The sequence below is a fragment of the Carassius gibelio genome, chromosome B15 (genome assembly GCF_023724105.1).
Source record: "Carassius gibelio isolate Cgi1373 ecotype wild population from Czech Republic chromosome B15, carGib1.2-hapl.c, whole genome shotgun sequence".
NCBI lineage: Eukaryota > Metazoa > Chordata > Actinopteri > Cypriniformes > Cyprinidae > Carassius > Carassius gibelio.
The window spans coordinates 19,777,666-19,805,173 of record NC_068410.1 but is presented as its reverse complement, the minus strand read 5'-3'; the positions used below and the strand labels follow the sequence as shown (position 1 = coordinate 19,805,173).

Here is a 27,508-nt window from a genome sequence, read left to right as displayed (position 1 = left end):
GAGTGGGTCGCAGGCTGTGTGTATTTGTATGCACGTGTGTGAAGAATGCGTCTGGGAAAGTACTGCCTTTGATATAAAGAGTAACTGAACTCAAGATTGTCACGCTATGATGCTGTTATTATTTTGAAGGTAAAACAACTGAATGTAAAAAAAAAAAAAACGGATATGAAAGTTCTAGATACTATGATAGTTTTATACACTGTTCAGTATTTGTTATCTGAAGGCAAATGTCATTGTGTCCCTGTGTTTGTGTGGTGACATGTTGGTTGGAGGTCAGTCTGAGATAACTAAACAAACCGCTTCAGTAATCTGAGACAGATCCGAGTGCAAAGGCCGCATTCGCAAACAGTGGAGATGATGATGAATGAGCAGGAGCTTGCCGACCGGATAAGGAAAAACACTTCCTGTTTGTCGACACATTCCAGGACTAATATCTCTCCTGCTGCTGAGGAACGCAAGACGACACTGATCTAGAACCAGCTTCCTCTGAAAATACCGACTGCTTATCAGCATCGATCGCTTGTAAACCTCATCAGGCCAGCAGGCTAGAGTAAAGATCAAGCACTAGTATCACATGTCTGTCCTTAGGCTGAGATATTGATTTATTTTCCTCATATTTACATAAAGACACAGATAAGACAGCAACTACATTTTCAAAAAATAAAATCAAAAATATGTGGTTTGAACATAAACTATCATTTTATTGATTATGACTATTCAGCCGTTTAGAAAGAAACAAGCAGAGTTACTATTAAGTAGTATAATGATCCAAATATAGTCATATCAAAGCTGAAAAGAAAAACGCCACAGTGGTCACCTGTACAAAATCGGACACATTTTAATTAAATACCGCAAAACTCAGAAAGGTTAAGCAAACATGTGTTTTTTTTCTTTTTTTTCTCAGTTGATTATTTAAGTATCATACTGTTCCACAAAGCATTTCTTTCGGTAGCTTCTCATTCAAGCATCACACATTATATGATAAAGTGCTTTACTGTTTTACTTCTCTGGCCGTTTATGGCACTCAGCACAGAACAGCTCAATACTACACTCCCTAGGTCATAGTACGCTGGGAAATCTCATGTTTTGTGCCGTCTTGTGTTTGCATGAAATCTCAGGTTCTCAGATTGTGACTATGTTCAGAATAGCACACTCCTCTCTCACTGTTTTCTGCGGTATACAGTATGTATATACCTGGATGACCCACATTTGCCAAAATTCACAGTATGCATGGACCACTGCACCCACAATGCATTGTGCCTGACCTTCTGTTTCAGAGACAAAGTAATACTAGGTGCATTTTGATATATTTGCAAATGTTGAAATACATTTTTATTCATATTTCATATTTATTTGACTTAAGACATTTTTACAAAACCCTGAATTAAAAAAATTAAAAAATCCTAATTTTGGTTGCTGTTGGGATGACAATGAGTCCGTTTGACAATTTTGCTTTGCAAACTGTTGCATACTGGTTCTAAACAAGTAGTGCAGAGTGTTTTCTGAACATAGCCTATTATGAGCACTTTATGAACTTGCAATGCCCTCTGGGAAATAGATGTAGGCACTAGGGTAGTGCATGTGTGGACACCTGATAGAATGAGGCTGTTGTGTGTTCCAGGTCCCTTGTATGAACTGAGAGGCCCATACTGATCTCTTCTGCTGTATAGCGCCTCTCTGAGGCTGGAAGGAGATTGTCAGCTCTCAGGTAAGTGCATCTCTGTTGAAAGACCCTTTTAAGCCAAGCTAGCATGCATCAGTATTTGAAAAGGTCACAAACACCCTGTTTTGACTTTTTGTTACAGAGCATACATTCTGCAGATTGCAAATTCTAAATTATTATCAGAAAACTGAGGGGTGAAATCACTTTAGCTCACAGCTAGCAGATTTCACCGCTACGCAGAGAATCCAGTTCATCCAGGTTCTACATGAGCTGGTTGGACAGTGTGCCATGCACATTCAAAGTAAGTTCTTGTTATTATTTTCTGGGCAAACATAGCTTCTTTCTTTGCAAATCGCTCAATGCCAGACTGACTGTAGCATGTGGTCGGCACACTTATCTTAGCCATTTATTGCCATTTTATGGAAAGCATGTAAACCAGATTTTTTTTTTTTTATTAAAATTATTTAACATTTTTCATCATATGATGATGGAGATCCCTAAAATCGGTTTTATATCCAGAGATTAAGCTTTTTCTCCTGATTCAGATTAATCGATTGCTGTGGTGAAGCGATGCTGCAGAATATTTAGGCTTAGATGTAGGATTTATTTATTTGAAGTGCATTCAAAACATTTTTTTTTTTAGCTTTAGAGTTTTAACAAACTTGTATATGTAATTTGATGCATATTTGTCAGACATTCATAAACATAAAGAGAAATAAAAAATCATTGCATGGTGGTTTATTAGTAATCATTTGCATCTATTTGAATTTATTTAAATAATTATAGTATTAAATAGTTTTTATCAAATTGCTTAAAATCAGCATTAACCTGTTTTTTGCAAAACTTCTTACATTTATTCAGTTAAAATGTATGATTAATGTATGCATAATTAAAATATGGCTAGTTTTGGAACAAGCAATAATTTGGTTAGTTTAAATGTATGAGAATAAAAACAACTGGATTCATTGATAAATATATCAACCTGGTTATGTTTTTAAGACTTTTATTAGTGCTATAACACCTTATGATCCTTTTATGCATGACTGACAAATGTGCATCCCAAATTAAGTTAAAATTGTATATGCAATTAAAACACAAAAAGCTAATTTAGACCTTTAGTTAAAGGTAGGGGATGTACAATATATTGGTTCGATGTTAGGTATCTGCCGATATAGTTAAAAAATATTTGTATTAATCAATACTGAATATTTATTTGTGCAGTTCATTTTCTGCATTTTTAAAGAAAATCTTTCTTAAACACTTAAACTTCTGTAAAAAAAAAAAAAAAAACTAATAATTTGATATCACTGTTAAATGTATTCATTTTTCATACTGTACATAGTGAATGTCACGACACCTAAAATTCACTTGTAGCAATTAAAATGACTAAATTCAGTTTTTAGGGTTTTATTTTTAATGTATTATTACAAAATAATATGGAATTTTAATATTTATATCCATTTATCGGTTATCGGTTATAACAAACGATTATAATTAGACAATAATTATCGCTTTTTATTATCGGCAGGGATTTTATTTTTGTTGCAGCCCAGTGTATAGTCCCAGCAAATTATTACAAATTGAGGTCGCGGCCATTCACGCGGGACACAGTCTGGATGCATCTTAAAAACGCAGCTCTCATGGAGCGAATCTCTGAAAATACACTGCGATATGACGCAATGGCGAGGACAACGCTTAAAATAAAATTTCGAAGATGGACCACAAAAATACCTCTTAAATGAACGGCCCTAAGGTCTGCTGCATACTAGGAAACTGTTGCCAGCAAAATTGCTTTTTGCAAACATTTTTGTGGTGCTACTGGATTTGCGTGAACAAAGCATTGCGTGAAAACTGACACCATCAGAGGGCGCTGTTCTTTCTGAATGAATTCACCCTGAATGTTTCCAAGGGCTCAGGCTCAATCGTAAGGGATTTTGTCCACCGAAGCATTCATGTATAATGTGATTGTTGGTTATTTTATGTCAGTTTTCATGATTTAGTTGAGCATTGACATAAGTCAGATCTCAGTGTAAAACTGGTTACACATTTGTGGGGCTAAACAGGATATGACAAAGGCCACTGGAAAATCTCATCTACCCACTTTCACACAGAGGTGTAGGGTTGTGAAATTCGAGGGCTGAGTTTAGAGATTGTAATTCTCATTAAATACAGTAATTACTCTAAACACTAAAATAACTCAAGTCCATTTGTGATGTTTCCACTGTTGACTTTCCACACGGTGAGGAAAATCGGCCAATCCTGCCAGCCTTTCAGAGCTGTGACCATCAAGTTTGTTTATGGTGTTCATTTCCATCCAATCAAATTAAACTTCTTGTTGGATGTTTGAGGCCACAGAAAGAGCCATGATTGTTGGGTTTCTTTCATCTCCTCTTGAAAACAGCCAATTGCGCGGTGGCACAGGCTGCCACACACATAAACAAGACACACTTGAGTGTTCACTCGAATGACTGAGATTCAGCTCTTGCTGCTTTGAGTGACAGGCACTTTAACTCCTTTCTGTCCTGTAGCTGTTAAAAGACAGAGAAAGTGACAATATTTAATGATGAATAGCAGGAAAATTAAAGTGTTACATGTTAACAGATTGGCATAAAAAAACGTTGTTACGTTAAAGTTATTATAAAATTATCTAAAAATGTAACTAAGGTTTTTTTTTGTTCACTTCAATGTTTACAGCTTTAATTGTGGCTCATCCAGTCAGATACATTTCGGATCTTCTATTTTTAAATTGTGCTTCTTAATGTCATTCATTTGTTATGAATAATCATATTTTTTGGGGTTTGTGTTCCTCCAGATACACATAAAAAAATTGTTTGTTATACATCTTTTTTTATTAGATGATTATATTTTTATGAATATTTTTGTCTAAACTGTGATACATACATTAATTTTTTCTTTTTTCTTTGATGAATATAAAGTTCAAAAGAATGGCATTTATTTAAAAATAGAAATCTCTTGCAACATTATAAATGTATTTACTGTTAATTTTCCAAAAAATAAACAAATAGTTAAAAATACAGTAAATACTGCCAGTCAAGTGTTTTTGAATAGTAAGAATTATTTTTTCTCTCACCAAGCCTGCATTTATTTGATCCAAAATACAGCAAAAACAGTACAATTTTCAAATATTACAATGTCTATCTGTCTTCCCAACAACCAGACACACTGACCTCTTAAGTCAAACTGAAAACATGTAGTGAGAAAACAGTCTATGCCACAGGTTTCTTATATGAGGTACGAAACTTACCCAGTCTGTACTTCTCCTTAGCTTCAGCACGCTCTTTTGCATCAAAGTACCAAACAGTGATGGCGTAGCTGTGGGAAGAGAAAGAATAATTCAACCAGACAGTCTGATGACCTTGTATTGATCTGATTATCTCAAGGCAGATGTTTAGGAACTGTGATACGGAGTCTGAGTCATGTGGATCATTGTTAGGATAAAGCACAGAAAGGGTTAATGATAGTAAAGCGACTCGTTTGTTTATTCCTAGACCTCTCCTACCAGCACGCGTGCACAAACTGAAGCGGTGGCCACTTGCAAGCAGGAAGTACGTACTTCCTGCGCCCCACCTCGCCCCCCAGCTGCGATGGGGGCTGATACACCATGACCCTCATCCTAAATGTAGGATGTAATGTAAAACGTAAACAGCAAGAGCCTCTTTTGATTGTTTTACTAGAAAAGGATGGGCTAAAATTACAGCGCTTGGTTTGTTTCATCAAACTCATTTAAACACAGAGCGTCTTCCTGAGGAAGAGCAGCTGCAGGTGCGGCGGTTTAAGAGCAGGATCAAATCAAACCGCATATTTGTAGCGGTGCGAGAACAATGGTGTGGACGAGGACAGACGAGTGCATGTGTGTGTGTGTGTGTGTGTGTGTGTGTTTGGATAGGGGTTGCAAGAACAGTAGGACTGCGGTTTCTACCACATGACATTTACAGCCTAAAATAACTTTTCCCTTTCATAAAAAGTTTAAATTTGTAACTAACTGCATGATTCTTACTGTTAAATTTCTGCCATAATCACAACTAATAATCTACTCTATACCTACTATAATGTAGAAACTTAATATTTTCTGTAAAGCTGCATTGCAACGATTGGTATTGTGAAAAGCACTATACAAATAAAATGGAATTTAATTGAACTGAATACTTTAAAATAAATAAATAATAACAATAATAAAGGATTATGCAGAGTTGTTATTATTAGGAATTACATTATTTTAATAAAACTTTTTTTCATTATAATATAAGGATAGTTGTACCTCCCTGACATTATTAATAAATTATCCAAATAATAATAATAATAATAGTAATAATTATTCAAATAAAAAAAACATGAATATCACAGAAGATATGACTAAAACCATTATTAATCATTTTAAGTATAAATATTAGATGAAAAACTTCAAGCTTAAAGGATTGGCAATTAACTGAAGAAAGTACTAATGTGCTTACTAGAACTAAAACTGAAATAAAATAAACTAAACTAAATAGAAATAATAAAACATAGATGGATATAGAACTGTTGAAAGACAGTTGTAACACCCTGAAATGTTTTATGAAATCCCCCAAAATATGATTTTTAATTCATAAATAAATAAAAAATATGGTAATCACAGAAGAGGTCATTGTACCAGCGTTGTTATCATTAAGTCTTGCTTGACAACACTGGGTGCTTCATTATTTTAGTCTAAAACCATTATTTGTCATTTTTAAATATAAATATTAGATTAAAAACTTAAAACTTAAATGAAAATTCGCAACTAACTGAAGAAAAAAACTAGTACTAAAGTGTATATATATATATATATATATATATATATATATATATATATATATATATATATATACACTGTATATATATAAAAACACGGAAATACAAATAAGTGAATACCAGTGAAGATCTGCAGTTCTCTGTACCCATTTCGTTACCAAAGCAAAACACAAAAACATGTTAATTAAAAAAACACATTATTTTTATTAATAAAGTCAAAGAAAAATAAAATTCACAATTCGTTATACTTATTTAAAATTGTGTATCAAGTTTTTCTGCAAGTAACAGAAGCATGAAAAAAAGTTTCATCCAAAGGTTTTTGTAATATTTCGGCTGCTGCAGAAAAACAACTATAAACTGATCTTTGATGTGTTTCAGGATCTTCATAGTCTGCAGCTGTAAAAGGAAAATACAATATAATGTTACTTAAGTAAAGCAGTGAGCTGAGTCTGACCAAATGCAACATTAGATCATCGACAACAGCTAAAACATAACTCTTCAGTAAATAACAAACCTCAGCTTTTATAATACATTTAGATGAGATTACAGATATTTTAAGTCAAGTGTATATTCAATAGATGGCAAGTGTAGTATTAATTAAAAACACTTTACAATAATATTACATTTTTCTTCTTAGAGTTAATTTCAAAATGTACTAATACATAAAATCAAAAGTTCAATCTGCAAAAATTATTGAATGCACAATGAACGAATATGAATGATCAAATGTTTGTATTAAATAACATTCAAAAACATTAATTAATGTAATTAAGTTGAGGTAAGTTGATGTTAGATAATAACATGACGGCATGTTAATGAATGGTATCTTATTGTAAAGTCTATAGACTACAGGAGATCAGATTTGACTATACTTTAATCCAAGCTGTGTACATATTTCATATTAAAGGAATGACTGATATGACAAACTATGTTAACCATACATGCGTATTTTAGATTCATAATTAATTTAAAAACCTCTGGTGTGTAAAAATAGTAAATATCATCCATTTTTTTAACCCTAATAAAAGTTATATGAGCATTAAATAGTTAATAATGAAACTTAATTCTAGTTGCTCATTATATTAGCGTTAGCCATGCTTATGCTAACAATAAACTATGCAAAAAAACAGTGACGTTTTGTCAATCCGACATTCGAATTAAAATATGGAATTATATTCATAACAGAAAATCCAAATATTACAAATTAAGATGACACTTACCTGATTGAACTCTTTCATTTGTTCCGGATGTCGTCTTTAAAGTGTTTTGTTTGGCGTGCTTTCTCCTTTTGAGGTCTCAGTGCTTTTATGAAGAGGGAGCATCGGTGCACCTTTCGGATAGCGCATCAAGAACCGGGGTACTCGGTATCATCGGTATTTAAGAAAACCTGGTACCGTAACGGTTTCATTTTTTTAGTACCGACTTGGTACCGAAGTACCGGGTCTTTTGACAACAATAATAGAAAATATTAAAATGTTAGATGGATATAGATATACAGAAAGACAATTTCACCACCCTGACATGTTTTACTTAATTCACTCACATATTTTTGAAATTGTAAAAAATAGATAAAAACTTAATTTATAAAACAAAAATGCGAATTAACAAAAAAAAAAAAAGTTTAAGTACTTAAAATATTAAAACTGAACACAAAATAATAAAATAAACCCTAATAAGAAATACCACCCAAAATATAAGCACATTACAAAATTACCAAAACAATTTTAAATGAAAAAGATTTAAAAAGTTAATTCATAATATTAAACATATATTTAATATATTTATATATTTTATATATTTAAAATGTGTTAATAAATACAATGCATAAATAATGCTTGAATAACAATAAGTTGTACGTTTGAACTGCATTTGGCTCTTTGCGAGTGACTGTGTAACTGAACAGTGTGTGTCCTCACCGAGTGGCAAAAGCTGGTTTGACCTCATGTGGGTTCCGGCGATCTGACCAGAAAATGAGCAGACGGTCAAACAGAGGCTCGATGTTGGCTACAACATTACGACCCTCGGGGATGATCTGCAATAAACCTCCGTGAACCTGGATAAACAGATCAAAACCAAACAGCAGAAATCGATTAGAGGAGACTCCCCTCCTGACTAATCAGGTGACAGCTAAAGCAAACGCAGGGTCATACCTTCGCATCCCAGTCCTTGTTCAGATAGTAGATGCAGGTTATGCAGCGTCCGTCACCGTTAGGATTGTCCACATGTCGCACGTATCCTGTTCCATTTCCAGGGTAACACGCAACCATGGCCTGATCGTACAGAAGAGAGGGGGTTAAAGAAACGTAAGGTTTTAGGATGATTAACAATTAAAGAAAGACATTTTGTGACATTGTTAAACACTACAGGGACACCTACTCACATTTAAAGTAAGTAGTATAATAAATTTTACTATAATAAATAAAGTTTAGTATAATAAATTTAAGTATCAACCGGCACCGAAGTCCAGGGCTGTTTGACAACACTACGTTCTTCATTATTTTAGTCTTCTGGCCCTTTAAGAGATTTACAGCTCACTTTTCTGCAATATGGAAAACGTGAACGGAATCGTGGAATTCAGTCATAAAAACAGAATTTACTGTATAACGCGGAAAGTAATCAGTCGTAACACTTAAATGTAATCAAATCGCGATACAGAATAGTATCCATAAATATTAAGTCGCAAAAAGACTATTAAAATTTGAATAAAATAGTATTTTGCCAGAAATACACAACTACTCTTCCATATAATGTATATACTTCTACTACTACTAATAATAAAGTTATTAAAACTTTATTTGACTTTTTAAGGAACAATCACACAACATTTCTTCCATGTTTAAATTTTAATGTTTGCAAAAACATTAATTAATTGAAAATAAAGTGTGTTTAATTGTCAATAATAAAGAGATAAATGAAATTTTTTTATGCATTCATTTAATAATAAGACAAATTTAAATACAAAACACAGAGGGGGGGGGGGGGGGATAAAAATTCATTAGGCTATTGCAAGAATACATTTGAATAAATTAAGTTGTTTTTATGCACTCAAATAATGAAAGATACTTAAACACAGAATTTGGTAACAATAAAACATATGGAGAAAAAAAATATATATATATTTTTTATTTATCGATATTTTAGTTCATTAGACATGATTTTTTTATTTCAAAGTATTCAAATGTATTTAACCATTAAAAAGTAGTCCAAAAAAAAAACGGAATCCAGAAAAATGGAAACAGAAAATAAAATGGAATTTGAGAGAAAATAAAAGTGATTTTATAGGGTGAAAATTGATGAAGCTTTTCTGAGGCACCTGTCAAAGGTCACACACGCTCAAGCTTCAGAACAGCAGGTGCTGTATGTACAGTATGTCTGCACAGAGTGACCACACACATGCCTCTATCATCACACAGGGCTGTTTATGAGGGTTTATGACCACAAGTCTGTGTCTCATCCAGATCCTGGCCTAATAATTGAACTCATCAGACGGGTGAATGACATGCCAAATGCTCGTGGTCAGGTGAAATAAGATACACATGCTTCTTTCATAACAGACATGTGACACAACTTAAAATAAACAGTTCTGTCAGGGTCAGTGATTTACACTGCTGTTTTTGTGTTGAGATCTATTACTTTTTACCTTTTTATTGAATTAAAAACAAGTTAGCAAAAAAAAAAAGTTAAATGTAATATATATATATATATATATATCTATATATATATCTATATATATAAATGGAGGAATAAACACTCTAAATATCTTCTTTTGTGTTTCACAGAAGAAAGAAATTCATTATGACAGAAATGTAAATTTTCCGGGTAAACTAAACTAAAACCCTTTAATTTTGGGGCAAAACTGAAAAAAAGCACATTTTGTACTATTAATAAAATAATAATTTTCTAGAACTTTGGTGATTATACTTAGATCACTTTAAAAGGGCATGAATTTAATCTCCAATAGTTTTTTAAATATTGCAAATAATATATATATATATATATATATATATATATATATATATATATATATATATATATATAAAACGACAACAACAAAAACAGTAGTAGTACTCCTATTGTAACGCATGGCTAAAACTTAAAAGTCTTACTACTGTTTCACTGTCAAATGTTTTAAAACAAAATATATCATTAATATATAAAATACTTGTTACTGTAAAAGTGTTCGAAAATTATTGTAAACAGGAAAAAAAAATACACATTTTTAAGCTGTGTACACCCATAAAAATATATTAATACATATTATAATAAGATATTAATAATTACACCACTTAACATTTTTTCATTATAATTTCTTGTCAATAAATGTTGTTGAAAGATTTTCAACTGTTCAAACTGTTCAAAATTAATTTTTATTTGAGCAAAAAATCTGCATATTAGAATGATTTCTGAAGGATCATGTGACACTGAAGTAATGATGCCGACAATACAGCTTTTGCATCACAGGAACAAACCCTATATACAGTATGTATGTATACACATTTATTTATTTATTTTTTGAAAGAGTTTAGTTTAGTTAGAGTGTGGTTATGTTTTGCATGCTCCAGTAGTTTGTTTACATGCTCTGTTGTGTTAAGCTGTGGTGCTCATACAGGCCTCATCAGTTCAAATTTGGCTCGTACCGTTTCCAGAACCCCACCCCCGGATCTCTTACTATCGTCTTTTGACTGTTCAGGGAAAAAAGGCCAACAAACCACCAACAGAATATGGCTCGGCTTCTGCAGAGCTGAGCTTTGGCACAGCTTCAGCTCTGGCTGATATGAGGCATTCCTGGGCTGGATGATGGTGGAGATGTTAAAGGGCTCTGTTTCGGCAGGAATGCAAGTCATCAGGGTGCTCTGTTAGCTGCGGCTCTGTGATATGGTCAGTTCTTTATCAAGCCCCAGAGAGATTCTCCCCTAACCCTTATCTCAGCCTTTATCACTGAAGCACAGCATAGTGCTAACGTGTGTCACATGGGTTAAACGGCAGCACGTGGACAGACAGGGGCACGTTCAGTCCACCTCTCTTTCACAGCCAGCATGCACTACAGTAAACGGTCTGTTTGAAGAACAACAAAAGTGACTATGAACTATTGCACTTAAAGGGACAGTTCCTCCAAAATGAATATTCTGTCAATATTCACTCTCATGTCAATCTCATGTTTATCTTTTTTTACTTCTGTGGAACACAGAAAAAATATATTTTGATGTTGGCAACCACAGTTTTGGTGACCAATGACAGAGAGAAATGAACGCTCTAAATTTCTACTTTTATGTTCCATGTCAAACAGCTGTGGAGTAAATTATGAGAGGGATTTTTATTTTTTGAGTAAATTATTTCTTTAATTTTGGGGCAAAACTGAAAAAACTCATTTTAAACTATTAATTAAAATAATGTACTAGGTTCTAGTATTTTTGGTGATCATTCTTAAATCTTCTTAAATTTACAATTTAAAAAAAAACATAGCAAATTTACATATGCAATATTGGATCTTATGTTTTAAACCAAAAGTATTTTCAGACTAATTTCAAGTTTCTATTGTATATACAGTAGACACACACACACACACACACACACACACACGCACACACACACATATGTTTAAACTGTCGCTTTCTACATACTGACACAAGGTTGCACTTAATAATAAGAATATTATGACTGAATGCATGAATGAATGAATACTTACATAGTGCTGTCAAACAATTAATCACAATGAATCGCATCCAATATAAACGTTTTTATTTACATAATATATCTGTGTGTGTGTTATTTATGTGTGTTATTTATTATGTATATATAAATACACATGCATACAGTATATATTATATAAATGTATTACACACAAACATATATATATATATATATATATATTATTAACATTTGTAATATAAACTGAAAATATTTTTCTTAAATATATACATGCATGGTTGTGTATTTATTTATAAATAATAAATATAGAGAGGACACACACATACACTATGGGGACTTTTTTTTGGATGCAATTAATCGCGATTAATCGTTTAACAGCACTAAATTAAATACTCAAAATTGGTATGAATTAGTAAATTTTTTTTTTTAATTAAAAAATATTAGCAGATAAAACTTTTGAATTTATGTATTAGTAAATGTTAACTAAAAATTAACTAAAATTAACCATTAATAAATGCTTTAAATGTATTTTTCATGTCAACTGTTCTGCCCTACAAAGGCAAAAGACCTTAACTCGCCTGTGAAACTGAGAAAAATTACTTTAACGTTTTTTTCTTATCCATCCAAATTAATTATAGGTAGGACACTGGACAATTAAACAATTAGATGTATTAGTAATGAAAATGATCTACATTTAAAAATTGTGAGTTCAAACTTTTACCCCTATTTAAAAGTTGATGTACTCTGCCTTTGCATTGTCTGCAAAACGTAAGAAGTAAGACCAAGGCAAAAGGCAGTAACTTCCACATTATCAATATTTGGTTACTGATCACCACTTACAAAATTGTTATAGTAGTACCACCTGTATAAAATCTAGAGATCATGGGCTATCCCATATAGGCTATTGCATACAGTAATGTGACTGTATTATTATTATTATCTGATTTTTTTTTTTTTTTATCATAACAAGTAGACCAAAAGTTTAACATGCAAGTGGATACTGTGCATACCGATTTATTTGCTATGCTCACTAATGTAAAATACTGCTAGACATAGCATATTGATTTTATTTTGACTTGTATTAAATATAGCCTAAACTAAAAGAACGACTTGTGGATGGATAAACGGCAGCAAGCATGGATTGATTTTATCGGGTTGCATGAAAAGGATATGATATGGATTTAAGTTATGGATTTAATCATGCTAGCTAAAAGTTACGATCTTTTGCCTTTGCATGCCAGTACAGTATTAACTAATATTAACAAATGGTTAAAAATAATTCGTATAACATGCTGATAAGCAATTGTGTCATTAGGTTACACATTTCTAAATATGTTTCTAAATCTAGTGACCACAGATAGCAGTCTAGAGCTGCTTTGACTGGGTTGTTTATTGGCTTCTCTCATAACAGAGCAGAGGACATGACCTCCGCTGGCAGACTGAAGGGTTTCACAGGAAGCCAACTATGACACCAAAACTGAACAGATACTGTGTGACTGAGCGGAGAAATGCTCAATTATCCAATTAGAAAGAACAAAAATGAAAGTGGGTTACACACACTGCTGAATGCCCCTCAAATGCTGCATCGCTGTCATCGATGTGCCAATGCATCGTGCACTCATCTTAACAGCCAATTTTCAAACAAATTATTTTTCAAACTCAAGTATTTTGTTTTGAGAAATCTGATTAATTCTTTTCAAGCAGTTCATGACATGTAATGCAAAACCCACATTGCACAATGCCGACCTGAGGGTCACGTTTAAAGTTTAAAATGCACATTTGTTATCAGATTCAGGTCCATATTCTGATTAAGTTAAAGAATGTGGAATGTTCCTGTGTAAACCATGGGATCAGTATATTATAAATAAACTAAAAAAATACATTTTCTGCAATTTTCTTGTTATTTTACAACACACTTTAATACTTTACTGTAACTCATATTAAATATGTTTCTCACTTATGAAGCTTGCTTATATTGTCCCAAAGAAACAAAAAAAAGTGAAAAAGTTATTTTTTTTCATGAACACTTTACAAATTTATCCTGCTTGTCATGGAAGAGCATGCCTTTAATTAATAGCTCAGTGTATCTAATATTATGCAGAATTATTATTGTTTGTACATATGCAGAGTACATGTTCAACCTTGTGAAAAATAAGCACACTTAATTGTACTTCATGTGCACTTTAAATCCAAAGTAGATATTTTGTTTTTTAACAAAATATTAACTTATTAAAAATGTATTTTAATACATGACATGCAAGTTTCAGATTTCAGAATTTAAACAACATTTTAGTAATATCGTCACGTTTTCCTATGGTGTGGGAACAAGGAGCGAAGAGATAGGAGTGCTAAACCAAGGAATTTATTCATATCGCGGGAATCAAACCTAACACAAAGAGTTGACATCAACAATATCAAACGCAGGACTAAACACAGATAACATTATTTATACACAGAACAGGATAATAGGAAGACGAGACACCCCTGGGATCAATGGGAATTACACTGGGAACACCTGGGATTAAATCAACATAATCAGGACAGGAACAGGAAACTAACTTAATATGGGCATAGGAAACACATGATGAGTAAAACACGGAACAGAGTCTGACCAATATATCATAAAAGCAGTACACTTGACCCATATTTCAAAGGCAACAGAAGTAATTATGAATTTACACATAGAGGTGCACGGAATTTAAGTCCTAATTTTCATTTTATTGCAATTTCCTAAAATATTATGTTCTTGCGCATTCTTTTATAGTATATTATTTGTGTAAATGTATTAAAAGTACACTGAAGTCAGTGTACTTCTTTTTTTCACAAGGGCAGTTTTGGTGGATCTTCCAAGATGTTTACATGAACCAAAATTCAGATTAATACCGTCATATGCCAATCTTATTCAGGTTTCTTGAAACCAGAATGTTGAATTAGTCGTTTATGGCCATTGTGTTAATGGGTTTCTATGATGCTTACATAATCAAAATGGAAAACCAATTTTGATGCCATAATTTCCTAAATATTTCCATCTATGTCACTGGGTTGCGGTCAAAAACACTGGAATAACGTCCAGTCAAACTTTCTCCACTGAACTACTACACTGCAAAGGGAAAACACCCAGCTGAAGTGCTGGTTAGATCCTGCTACATGATATCCTTTCTACACCTTTCTACTATTTTTTAACCTACTATAATTATCACTGCCAAAGATTGAGCATCTTAACAAAATAATAAGAAATTTTGAAAACGTTGAAGAATGTAATTTTTGTGTCTACAGTGCAGGACAAGAGTTTGGAAATCTTGTAAAGTCTCAGACTTTGATGCTGTGGAGCAATAACTCCACGTTGGTGTTTATAAGACCTTATTTTTTTTAACTCCATGAGGTCAGTGTTTGGCATTTCAATTGACCCCCCTTACTGTTACTGTTGCTACACACACAACACACGCTCTCACGCAGTGAAAAATACACGCAGTTATTATCTTTAGGAAAGAAACAGCTTCACAAACAGTTTTTCAACTACCCAGTATTATTTCTGTCTTACAGTCATCCATACTACCACAGATCTACTGGGATGAAAGTTTATAGCTCTATATTATAGTAAATATAATAGGTCCATGTTAGCGATAGAGCAAATCCACTTTTTAAATTAACTGGCGCTTCAAATAACGTTTGTGTCAATTACATTGTTTCAAGTGAGTGTTACTTTATTAATTTATTTGTCATTGAATCATTCATTCAAGAGATCAACTAAATGCTTATTAACATGCCTTTTATTAACATATTACTTATACTTACTGTATAAAGCACATATTCTGCATGACCATATTCTAAATCCATAATACCCAAAACATAAACTTAATAACTACCTTACAAACTATTAATAAGCAGAAAACTAGGAGTCTATTGAGACAAAAATCGTAGTTAATGATTTGTTAATAGCGAGAATTGGACCTTCAAATAAAGTGTGACTGGAATTTCATTTTTGTGTGAACGCTCACTTTAATTAAGAAAGGGAAATGTTAGCTCATGCAGTCCTCACGAAACACAATGCCAGGGCGTTGTGACTGGTCTCTAAAGCCCTCGGAGTAGTTTTCAGCATGTGCCTGCTAGGATCTTCTGGGCGGTTACTTACTCATCCTCGGTTTATTTTGCAATAATGTCTAAAATTCCTAGAACAGTTTATCACTTACGGTAACGTAACCTGACTAAAGCTCCCATTCATTTCTGACTCTGACCTCATGCTATTAACTCTTAAGAGGATGAATTTGAATACAGCAATGCTGGTGGTGTTTTGTTTGACTGCTTCCTCTCTCTGGGAGAGGCATATTAAGTCTGCCATGTACTCTCTGGTACTCGCTGTTCCCTCCTATTCATCCTTTCCCCCCGTCACGTTTTCCCAAAATCGAATGCTGTCTATGCCTATGAGAATGAAACCAAGGTCTTTTTATGAAAGCACTGGATTCGAGTGAAATCCATCACTCATTCTCCTGCAGTATACAACATGCTACGTGTCTTGTTTCCAGGGTAACTGCCAGAAATATTTTGGCCGGCTTAAAAGTAAGGGGTCTGATAAGGCTCGGAAGAGAAGACGGAGAGGAAAAAGAGAACTAATGGGATGGGTGATCAAGGACAATCAGTGGAGAGAAAACCAGGGAGTTACGCAGCCCCAGAGGAACAGAGACGTGAGACAAGAGCCATTCTGATGCAATGGGAGAAGCTGAAACCTTTTTGATGTGGCTTTATCACTATCTTGGACAGTTTTACATAGCCTTGGATTCAACATAAATCTATAATCAAATAGTGCTATCAACACTCTACAATTACCTAAATATTAGGGTTGCAACAACTAATTAATCATGCAAACTGTACACAATTCAAATGAATAGCAACTCGCTGATAACAATCAGCTCTTGATAAACACCCGACAAACGCAAGTAAACTGTGTTTACATGCATGTTTTTAAATCGCTTGGGTTTTATCCGGTTTTGACGTCAAAACCTAAACAAACATGTAGACAAAAAATGATAATAAAAAGTTCTTCATCTGTGTGCTTTGATTCAAAAAGGTAGGGTAAGTCTGACTTTCTTTGCACATTTGCTGTGTAAACACTGGGTCGGTATTTCCGCCTACATCATGTGTGCGTGATTATGTTATGTGTGAGGTTGAGCTAGTGCAAGATGAACATCTGTGGTTCAAAAGTATACAATTATTTTGAAAATTATGGTTCATTTCACTAGATAAGTCCCTTACTCCTCGGCTGGGATTGTGTAGAGTTCCCTAATAAATATAATTATAAGCCTTTTAATAAGTAGAATGCAACAGGCCTACATTGATTGGAAATGCCAAATGCTCTAAACAGTGCCAATTAGGGGTGTAACGGTACGCAAAAATCACGGTTCGGTACGTACCTCGGTTTTAAAGTCACGGTTCGGTTAATTTTTGGTACAGTAAGGGAAAGAAATGCAAACATTAAACTGCAGGTTGTTTATTACTATAAACTTTTTTAAACAATTTGTTTACACTTTTTAAAAATACTTTTTAATAAAATATATATAAAATAAAAAAAGAATGAGAAATACAATACTGCTGCAAATTTCTCCAATAAATAAAATACTCTCAGTCAGGGGCGTAGCAACCGGGGGGGGACGGGGGGGACACGTCCCCCGCACTTTTATGCTGTGTTCACACCAAACGCGAATAGAGCGTCAAATTCGCGTCTACCGCGCCTAGTTTGCCGCTTGACCATTTTGAGATCATTCGCTTCATTCGCGCGAGTAATTCGCTTCATTCGCGCGTGGAATTAATTTCACAACAGACGCGAATTCGCGTCATGGGGGGGCTTCTGCCAGCTGAGTTCACGCAGCATTTTCAACCGCCATTTTTGTTCGGATAATGTTCAAAATATTACTGTTATTGTGGCATGAAATGTAGTTTTTAAAGTATTTCAGGCGAGAATGTAGTTGTTTAAAACTCAAATATGCGGTTTATTTATAATGACAGCGTCTATTTAAAAAATGTGTTTCGCCGATCTCGGAGATGAGCTCCATGCGATCAGCGGGAGCTCCGTCATCATGTATCCGCCGAGAGTAGCCTTACCTCGGCTAGATCTTCTGACATTTGCCGCTGGCTCTGATGTCTCTTTAGTGGTTCAAGATAAAATATAATTCGTTTGGGGTAAAATAAAACGTTTCTTATCTTTGGCCTATATTAAATTTATCTATTAATATGTTTTATATATATATAGGTCATTTTTATTCCTGTCTCTATAGAAATATGAACTTTTGTCATATAGCTCCGGTTGACTGCTCACTGACAACATCTGTCGTTCCTCCTTGTTGAATGAGTGGAGAAGGGTATTCCTGCACAACTGGAGGCTGAAGGAACACACTGTTGAATGAGTGACTTCTAGCAGGCTCCTGATTGGTTAACGCGGCGCGAATTGACGCCAAAGTTCAAATTTTTCAACTCGGGCGGCAGACGCGAATTCGCGTCAAACGCTAAATGCACAAAAAGCACCATTCGCGCTTAACGTGCGTTTCGCGCGAAGCGCTCTATTCGCGCGTCAATTCGCGTCATTCGCGCGAACTAGACGCGCGAATGAGGCGAATTCGCGTCTTCCGCGCCGCGCTTAACGCCCCATTCGCGCCGCGAGACCTCCAGACGCGCGTAAACGCGCCTTTGCATTGACTTAACATTGAAATCATTCGCGCCAGACGCTCTATTCGCGTTTGGTGTGAACACAGCATAAGAAACAGGTGATTCTGACCCCTGCTAATTTTTTATTTATTTTTTTTTAGGATCCAGCGTGAGTATTTCCTGTAGTGTTCTCTGATTTGTTACTTAGATTTGAGTGAAGTAACATTCAGCCAATCACAGAGCGAATCATCTCCTGGGCGCGTCTGCTATGAGCTTCAAATCTCTTGTTGCTCTTCTGAATTTTCGTTCGTTCGTTTGTTCACTTTGCTATTAGGCCGTCTGGGATAAAATGCACCCCAGAAAAAAGCAAAGGACGATGACATCCTTTTTTCAAACACACACTGTAAGTATGTTACAGTATGTCGCGATGACACGAATCGCGCGATAAAGTTTTCATGTTATGATTTAACCTATTGAACCCGTATGGACCTCGTCACGTCGCGTCGGATTCAGTGTGTTAAATGCTCTCCTAATTGTCACTTTGGATAAAAGCGTCTGCTAAATAAGACGTAACAATATTATTGGTTTCTGCTGTCTTTTGTTTGTCTACGTGCTGCTCGCGGAGTAAAATTATCATTTCACAATAAATCATATTTGTTTTGCAACGAATATCTTAAAATACTTTATCAAATTGTATTCTTTTAATTCATAACTGTTACTTTATGTCCTAACTAGTCTGTAGGAAAGGCAGGCTGTGACGTCACTGGCAGAGAGAGGGGGCAGTTGCTCAACCTCTCCAGAATGTGTACAGGTGAGATTTATATAAAAAAAGCAGATTGACTATCTTAAGCTGCGGTAGGGAACTTTTGACACTCTAGCGGTTAATAAACAGAACTGCTTGCGTCTTGCGGAAGAACATCATAGCCGGAAATACTTCTCTCTGTCTATGTCTATGAAGAATCACAAAGGTACTGGGTTACTCCGCCGCGGTACCCCCGAAGCAATCTAAAATAGTCCGAATATAAAGATTTATTATAGGTGCGCCCTAGTGATTCAGGACAAGCCAAAAACACGGTGTGGAAAATAGATTCATGGTGTACTCGCTTATTATATACATTTTTCTACATTTTGAACACAAACAAAGTTACGGACCGCAGCTCTGATTGGTTGTTTTGGTTTTTTACCGGGAGTGATGTATTTCTGCAAATGGCAATAGGACCACTGGGAGGAGCCAGAGGAGCTTGATTTTTTCACAGATTATCTGTCTCTTATTTTTCATAAAATGTATTTTGTATAAAATTACTGTAGATGTAATCTGTATTTAACACCTGTTTTTGTCCAACTGTTAAAAAAAAAAAGTTATTGTTCAAATGTAGTGCAACTGAAATATTGTAAATATCATAAAATATCTTTATTTCATTTAAAAAAAAAAAAAAAAATTATAGATGGTCTCCCATTGGTCTCAGAGTCCTGCAGTATTTTTAAATTTCGAGTATGATTTAACAAAAATAGGTTCCTGTAAGCTATCATGTCATGTTCCCAAATTTGAAAAAGTAAAATGCCAAATGGTATTCTATTTAAAATTTATTATGAACATCAGCTTTGGGTCAAATCACCATACAGCTGTCCCCCCCACTTTTAAAATGGCTGCTACGCCCCTGCTCTCAGTCTCAAACCAATATCATATAATAAAATATAATGACAAATATAAATAAATAACTATGATTACAGTGCAGCATTACCAATCCCAGCTTGTAGGCCTTCTCATATTTAAAATATATATATAACTTTTTCAAAGTGTAAAGTTGCAGCATCAACAGTTTCAGTTTTTAGACCTGCTCAGATTTCGTTATTGCGTTGGCCCGATCGGAATTAAGAGCAAAGGTCTGTTTAAATGCCGACGGGAGCTGCGTTTGAAGTACAATCGTTTTTTTATTTGCGCTGAACGCACTTAATATGTTCGTTTGGAAACACGAAAATGTACCTATGTTCCGCATACAAAATATTGGATTCGGTCATTCGGTACACACGTGCACTGTACCGAAAGCCCTGTACCGAAAAGGTCTGGTACGCATACACGTGTTATACCCCTAGTGCCAATATTGGATTTTTTCGACAATATCTCTTGCTATCTTTGATACATGATTATCGTCTTTAGCAATCCAGAGGTTATTGTGAGGTATCGTGGCATCTAAAATATATATTCAAATAGAACACAGATCTTTTAAATTGTAACAGTATTTCACAAAATTACTTTCTTTTTGATCAATTAAACATAAAGAATCCTTAAAAACTTCTGAATATCTAATTTAACTGGTCTGATTTTATTTATTTTTTTCATTTGTATCTTACTTTGTTTTCTAATCAAACAGATGGACATATTAATCAGTTGAAATGGTTGAAGCAGTACTGAATTTCAAACCTTTCTAAGATCAATTCTACAAACATGCGTATGAAAATGCACATTGATGGAGAGCATGCTTTGACCAAAATAAACCAATCAATTATCGAAAGTTGCAAAAGTCTAAAATATCAAGCTGTTTTTGCAAGATGTCTTTGTCAATCACTTGAAAAGGCAGCTGTGCTAGTGTTTTCAAGGTTTGAGGTATAAACGTATGACTGAATGCTCGTGTGAAGCTGCACACCAACACTGGCTTCTTCTCAAACCTCTGATGATTTACGCATGTAAACTGCAACCGGTGTGACATACTGTTAAGGCAAAATCCACAACGAAAGGACAACATTGAAGACTAATGCAGTGCTGTCATCACTGCAGATTAAAAAGTGTTCACTGCAGATTTAGGCCGATGCGAGGACGAACAGAAGACTCATGAAAGAAGGAGAAAAGAGCCTCTCCTCCCTCAATTGCTCAAATGCAAGAGCTCCAGTGAACACGCTGACACCGTTCTGCCATTCATAAAAAGGTCATCCAGATCAAGCTTCTTACAGCAACAGCAATGCTGGTTGTGATTACAACAGGAATGGCCACATGGTCCTGAGCCGCAGTCTGGATTTGCATTCATAACACTACCGCAGCCATAAAAATCACTGTGCATTCAGATACAGGAAGTCTTATACTCACTCTGCATTCATTCACTCACAAATACAGTAAAACAATAATATTGTAAAATGTTATTATTTAGAATAGCTGTTTTCTCTTTTATTGTTTTACAAAATTTTTCCTGCAGAGTTGAATTTTCAGCATCATTACTTCAGTCGCCAGTGTCACATGGTCCTTCAGAAATCATTTTAATATGCTAATTTGGTGCTCAGCTATTGTCAGTTATTATTGATGCTCATTCATTAATAATGGTAACAATAACACATTTTCCCCTGTTTATTGTCAAATGTTCAATTATTTAAAAATGTTTGCCGCTCGATATTTTTGTCGATTTTTTTTTTGAGGATTAAAAATCCTTGCACACTGAGTCCGAAAATATTTGTACACGAGTCTGAATTTTTTTTTTTCATATTAGTCATCCTTTAATGTTAAAATACATGCTACATATGCGAAAATGCAGAAAATTTTACCTGATCCTATTATTATTATTATTATTTTAATGAGTTTCTCAGGCAGTATGTAAATTGAAACGTGGTCGTATTTATTTTTTAACGTTCGAAAATTTCAGACTCGGTGGCAATGACCTTTACCCTGCATTTAATCAAAATATACATTTTCGGAACATTAGGAATGTTTTTACTGAACAATTTAATGCAAACTTGTTGAATAAAACAATGCATTTTCATTGACAAATTTTAACCCCAAACTTTTGAATAGTAGCGTATCATGGTTTCTCCAAAAATATTAACCGGCACGACATTTTCGTTTTCAACATAATTCTAATAAAAAGTGTTTCTTGAGCAGCAAATCTGCATATTAGAATGACTTCTGAAGGATTTTGTGACTGAAGACTGCAGTAATGATGCTGGAAATTCAGCTTTGGATCACAGGAACAAGTTACATTTAAAAAAGTAAACAAACAAGTTCTTTTAAATATTAATAAAGTTCCTTAATAATACTGTTTTACTCTGTTTTGCATCAAATAAATACTGGCTTGGTGAGCATAAGAGACTTTACATTAACAAAAACATTTAAAAATCAAATGACTAGTACTGTACATAAGACACTTTATTCATAGAACTGAGAATGTGCATGTGTTGTTCCTCTACGTAATTTGTGTTTGGAAAATGCTACAGCATGAAGATCACATACCACTGGACACTGGATGGACCTGGCAAGCTCAAATAACCCGACCTGCGTCATAGGGGCAGTTTCACTCTGACACACACTTCCGCGCGCTGACAGGGCCGATGTGCCGAGATGTTCAGCCACACACTAACTGAGCAACTTGTTTTCTCAACGGTTCGTGACGCCAGAGTCTCAGTTACTCTCATATTTCAACCTAAAAAAAATTAATTCTCTTTTTCAGATCCAGGGTTTGTTTTTGCGATTTGTGTCCGATAAGCTGATACGGTCTCACGCGCACAATGAGCATACTGTATATACAAGCACGCACACACACTTTACACGCAAGCGATGCACTTTACTGCCAGTGAGAATATGTTGTTTGTATATGGGCTGGAGACTGAGATTGACAGATGAACCTTCAAAGCCAGAGAAACACTGATCTGGGATCAGATTAGACTGCATTTCTGCATTTTGGTAGTTGAGATCAGTGGAACAGTGAGAAACACAGACTGTCAATTTCTTGTCCGATACACCCAACCGCAACTTCCTGAATGCAGTTTAGGACCGCTGGTGACAGTGTGTGCCCGTTTTGACCTTCAATTTCTGGCTTTACCAGCATCTACTGATACTGAATAAAGGGGAGGCCGGGGAAAGTTGGCAAACATAGATTTTGGTTAGATCTCTGTTACTATAAAGGAAAGATGACCTTTGTGAATTTTCAGCTAAATTTTGCTCTTCAAAAACAGTGTAGCAATACAGAAAGTACAGCTCTCATAGATGTTATTTTTAGATCAAGCAGCTGTCTGTTGGTCTTGAACTTGAACCTGATACAAAATCAGAGTGGGAACTCCTTAAACAGATTTTCAGATTCCATTGATTCCTATTGAAAGGACTGGACTTTGACTGCTAAATTTGGTTATCAATGCTAAATTTGACTGCAACTTAAAGATTTTTTTATTTGCATCAGATTTTGAATGTAAAAACAATACCATGCACTTCGAGTATGATGTTAGATGTTAAATGGATACTTCACTCAAACAGGAAAATTCTATCATTTACTCACTGTTATGTTTTTTCAAACCTGTATGCATTTTTTTTTTTCTGATGAATGGAAAAGAAGAAATTTTGAAAAATGTGTTGTATTCACAATTGCTGTTAGCCACTGACTTCCATAGTGTGAAAAAAAATGCTATGGATGTCAATGGCTACCGACATTCTTCCAAATATCTCCTTTTGTGTTCAACAGAAAAAAAAAGGAATTCATAACAGGTTTGGAACAAATTGATGGTGAGCAAATAAAAAACTAAATCATTTTGGAGTGAACTCCCTTTAACAGGGATGTTTTTCCAAAGGTGCACATGAGGTCACGGCTTTTTAGAGGTTCATTTTAAACTGCGGTTTTCTGACAACTTCCAATATTTGTTTTGTAAATAAACTGAATCTTATTTTCCATCTGCAATAATAAAATGTGTAATCTTTTTTGTGCCTATGCAGATATTGACTTTCACAAATTAAACCTACCCTGAGAAATGCTTTCTGCAGTAAAGGTGTGACAGCAGCTAGTCCCAGTGTTACCCTACTGCTCCAAAGTAACAAAAACAATATTCCACCCAATTTTTTTTATTTATTTATCATCATTTACTCACCCTCACATCATTTCAAACCTGCATGACTTTCTTCATACTGCTACAAGACTACTTTATTTTGAATATTCTGATGCATGTTTTCAACCAAACAATCATGGACTTCCATTGCTTTTCAGAATATCTTCTTTTCGGTTCAATAGAAGAAAGAAAGTTATAGATTTGGAACGACATGAGCTTCAATTTTAAGCACAGGTATGTCACCTCACTCACCTTGGTGCGTCCGTTTATGACATAATTCCCCAGCTGTCCATTGGCCGCACTGCGCATGATGGCCATATCCACGCGAGCCATGAGGACCCCGATGTTCTCGCAGCCCGGCTCGTTGCCTTCGACCCAGGCGATCTGGTCTCCACGGATGTTCTTAGATGGGATGTTTTTTTGGCTGACCAGCTGGCCGCCTCTGAACTTCCCGCTGTGATTGAGAGTCTCCACTTCCTCCAGGACCTTACTGCCCAGTCGATCGCCCAGGAAGCCATCTTTGACGCAGATGCCGTAATACTTCATGCAGGGAACTATGTACTGCTGAGCCATGTGCTCTGGAGACCAGCCTGCACTGGTGGCCACCGCAGGCGGAGCAGAGCGCACCTCGGCCTGGTTCACTGCAACTCTGTGTCCATTGTGATAGACCCATCCGGGCGACGACGCGGAGCCGCCACAGTTTTTGTGTTGGTGATTTGTCGCGAGGGGCGCAACAGCCCGTGTGCTTTTACTAGAGTCTGTTTTGGAGTCCAATTCAACCTTTCTCCTTTTGCATTCAAAAGAAGGGTCCGGTCCGTGGGACGTTTCCAAAGAACTACTAGATCCAGACCCCGATGCGGGGCAACCACCACCATGGGCCCCAAAGTCTCTGTTTTCCTCATCTTCTCTCCTCTGGTGCTGGAATTGTCTGAATCGCACATCTCCACAAGGCTTCTTCAAAGGCCTGTCCAAAGTCCTTTCCCCATTAGCCATTAGGCCCCCATTGGGGGTCTCCGCCAGTCCATTTGGATGTAAACACCCACTTTGCGTCTGTGCAGGGACCTCACGATAACTTTCTTCTGCTGTAGGTGAAGGGGACACCACTCCTCCACCGTTACACAAGGGCAAGCCGCTCTTGGACTCCTTCAGAAGCGTGACCCCGGGTCCAGATCTAGACGCATGTTCAGCCAGCAGCTCGTCTGCTGTGGTCGCATTCAGAACCATTGTATTCACCGCGTGAGCATCACAACAGCCATTGGTGACTCTCTCTTGCATGGAACAGATACTCTCGCGTCCGCGCGTTTTTAAAAGGCTCGTGTTTTCCAGTCTCTCCATGTCATGTCGTCTACTCCTGGAAGCGCACGTAGCTCACGTCCAATCCTCATTTTCTGCAGAATCGGCTCTGCTCAAGCCTGCCTGGCGGCGCTGTTATCACGGAGCTCCTCGCTAAACTCTCACAGCACACCATTGACACGGTGCTTTCATTAGTTGTTTATAACGGAATTAAATACTAACTATATTCCATGGTTGTTTATTTCCAGGGTTCGGGTTAATGAGCGTCTAAAGACAGAGAGTAACATCGGTTAAATAACGTAAACAGTAATAGGCACGTTAACATTATAAATGTGCCCAGTCATACTCTGTATAATTTTGAAAATGTCATATAAATATATGAAATGTAATGTAATGAAACCATTTATATATATATATATATATATATATATATATATATATATATATATATATATATATATATATATATAATTCTTATGAGAGCCCTATGGATAAAATATTTATAAAATGTGTGTAATAAAATTTGTAGATGCATATTAATTTTAATATACGCCAAAAGCGTTATACATAACGCTCTAAAATATATTTTAACAACAATTTACGATATAAGTGAAATCAAATATTATTAAACCAGTGAAATGATCGGGCACACACTCCATTAGTTTAACATATATATATATATATTTTAAATATGTGGCCTATTTGTATAATACTATGCATCATGGTAAACTGGTAAATAAATATGAGTTGTCTGTTCATAAAGTTAAGCTAAAGTCTTAGTTACGAACATATAAATAGTGCTGTATTTTGTCTTAGTGTACTTACCTCGATATGACAATAAAAGACCAGCAGCGAGGTCTCTCGCCCATATCCAGTACACGCTCATTTCAGCTGCTACAAATAATTAAAACTACATTTTCTCTGACAACAATATAATTTCTGTCACTACAATCCTTGGTGAACAAAGAGTAAGCAGCCTACGCTTCGAATCTGATAAAACACTGATCGGGTGGCGAAATTGCGCATCCTACTACGCCCAAGGCTAAGCTCATGAATATTGATTTACGATGCTCTCGAAGCATCCAATCAAGCAAGCTACTTAATATTAAAGCGCGTTGTTTCCCCATAGTAGGATTAGTAAACTCTCTTCCGGGTGTGACAGCGCGCCCCTCCCTCTACTTCTCTCTCTCCATGAGCTGCACTGACACTTACACGTGCGCACATTCACGTCACGTGACCGGAGCGCCACAACAACAACAGCAACTCATGAGACAAAATTTACGAGAATTAAATATTTATTTCTAATTTCTATATAGAGGATATATGCTATTTTAATTTATTAATTTATTTTTTATTAGCCTCATGAACCATTGCTTTATGTTGTTATTATTATTATTATTATAAATAATAATAATAATAATAATAATAATATAAATCTAGATTAAAAATGCATCTCTTTCGCCAAGCATTCGAATAATGCATCTCTTAAATTGTGACTGCAGTTGCATCTGATCAAATGTGCATTCTTATTCTTTAGCTTGGGCTAAACTAATAAATTTTACTTGGTTGGAACAGCAGCTATGCTAATGAAGTCTCTATTTGTTTCTCTGTTTTGCCACGGGATGTAACTAGGATTTACACAAGCTCCAGTCTGGATCCAGAACACCTGAGAAGAGATGATGC

The 27,508-nt window shown here is 35.2% G+C and overlaps 1 protein-coding gene across 3 annotated transcripts; it reads right to left on the bottom strand.

The window, feature by feature from the left end:
- Positions 1 to 581: 581 nt before the first annotated feature.
- On the bottom strand, positions 582 to 26,838 carry LOC127972807 (prolyl hydroxylase EGLN2). 3 transcript variants are annotated; one of them, XM_052576602.1, is made up of 6 exons: positions 26,651 to 26,838; positions 24,785 to 26,092; positions 8,605 to 8,724; positions 8,371 to 8,507; positions 4,929 to 4,996; positions 582 to 4,191 (listed from the first exon to the last, which is right to left on the bottom strand). In XM_052576602.1, the coding sequence occupies exons 2-6, from the start codon at positions 25,865 to 25,867 to the stop codon at positions 4,139 to 4,141; spliced, it is 1,461 nt and encodes a 486-aa protein (XP_052432562.1). In that variant the 5' UTR covers positions 25,868 to 26,092; positions 26,651 to 26,838; the 3' UTR covers positions 582 to 4,138. The 3 variants fall into 3 exon arrangements, 2 of the variants coding, with proteins under 2 accessions (XP_052432562.1, XP_052432563.1); XR_008157154.1 differs by lacking the exons at positions 582 to 4,191; positions 4,929 to 4,996 and adding exons at positions 6,639 to 6,850; positions 7,675 to 7,897; XM_052576603.1 differs by lacking the exons at positions 582 to 4,191; positions 4,929 to 4,996 and adding an exon at positions 6,639 to 7,897.
- Between the last annotated feature and the right edge of the window lie 670 nt (positions 26,839 to 27,508).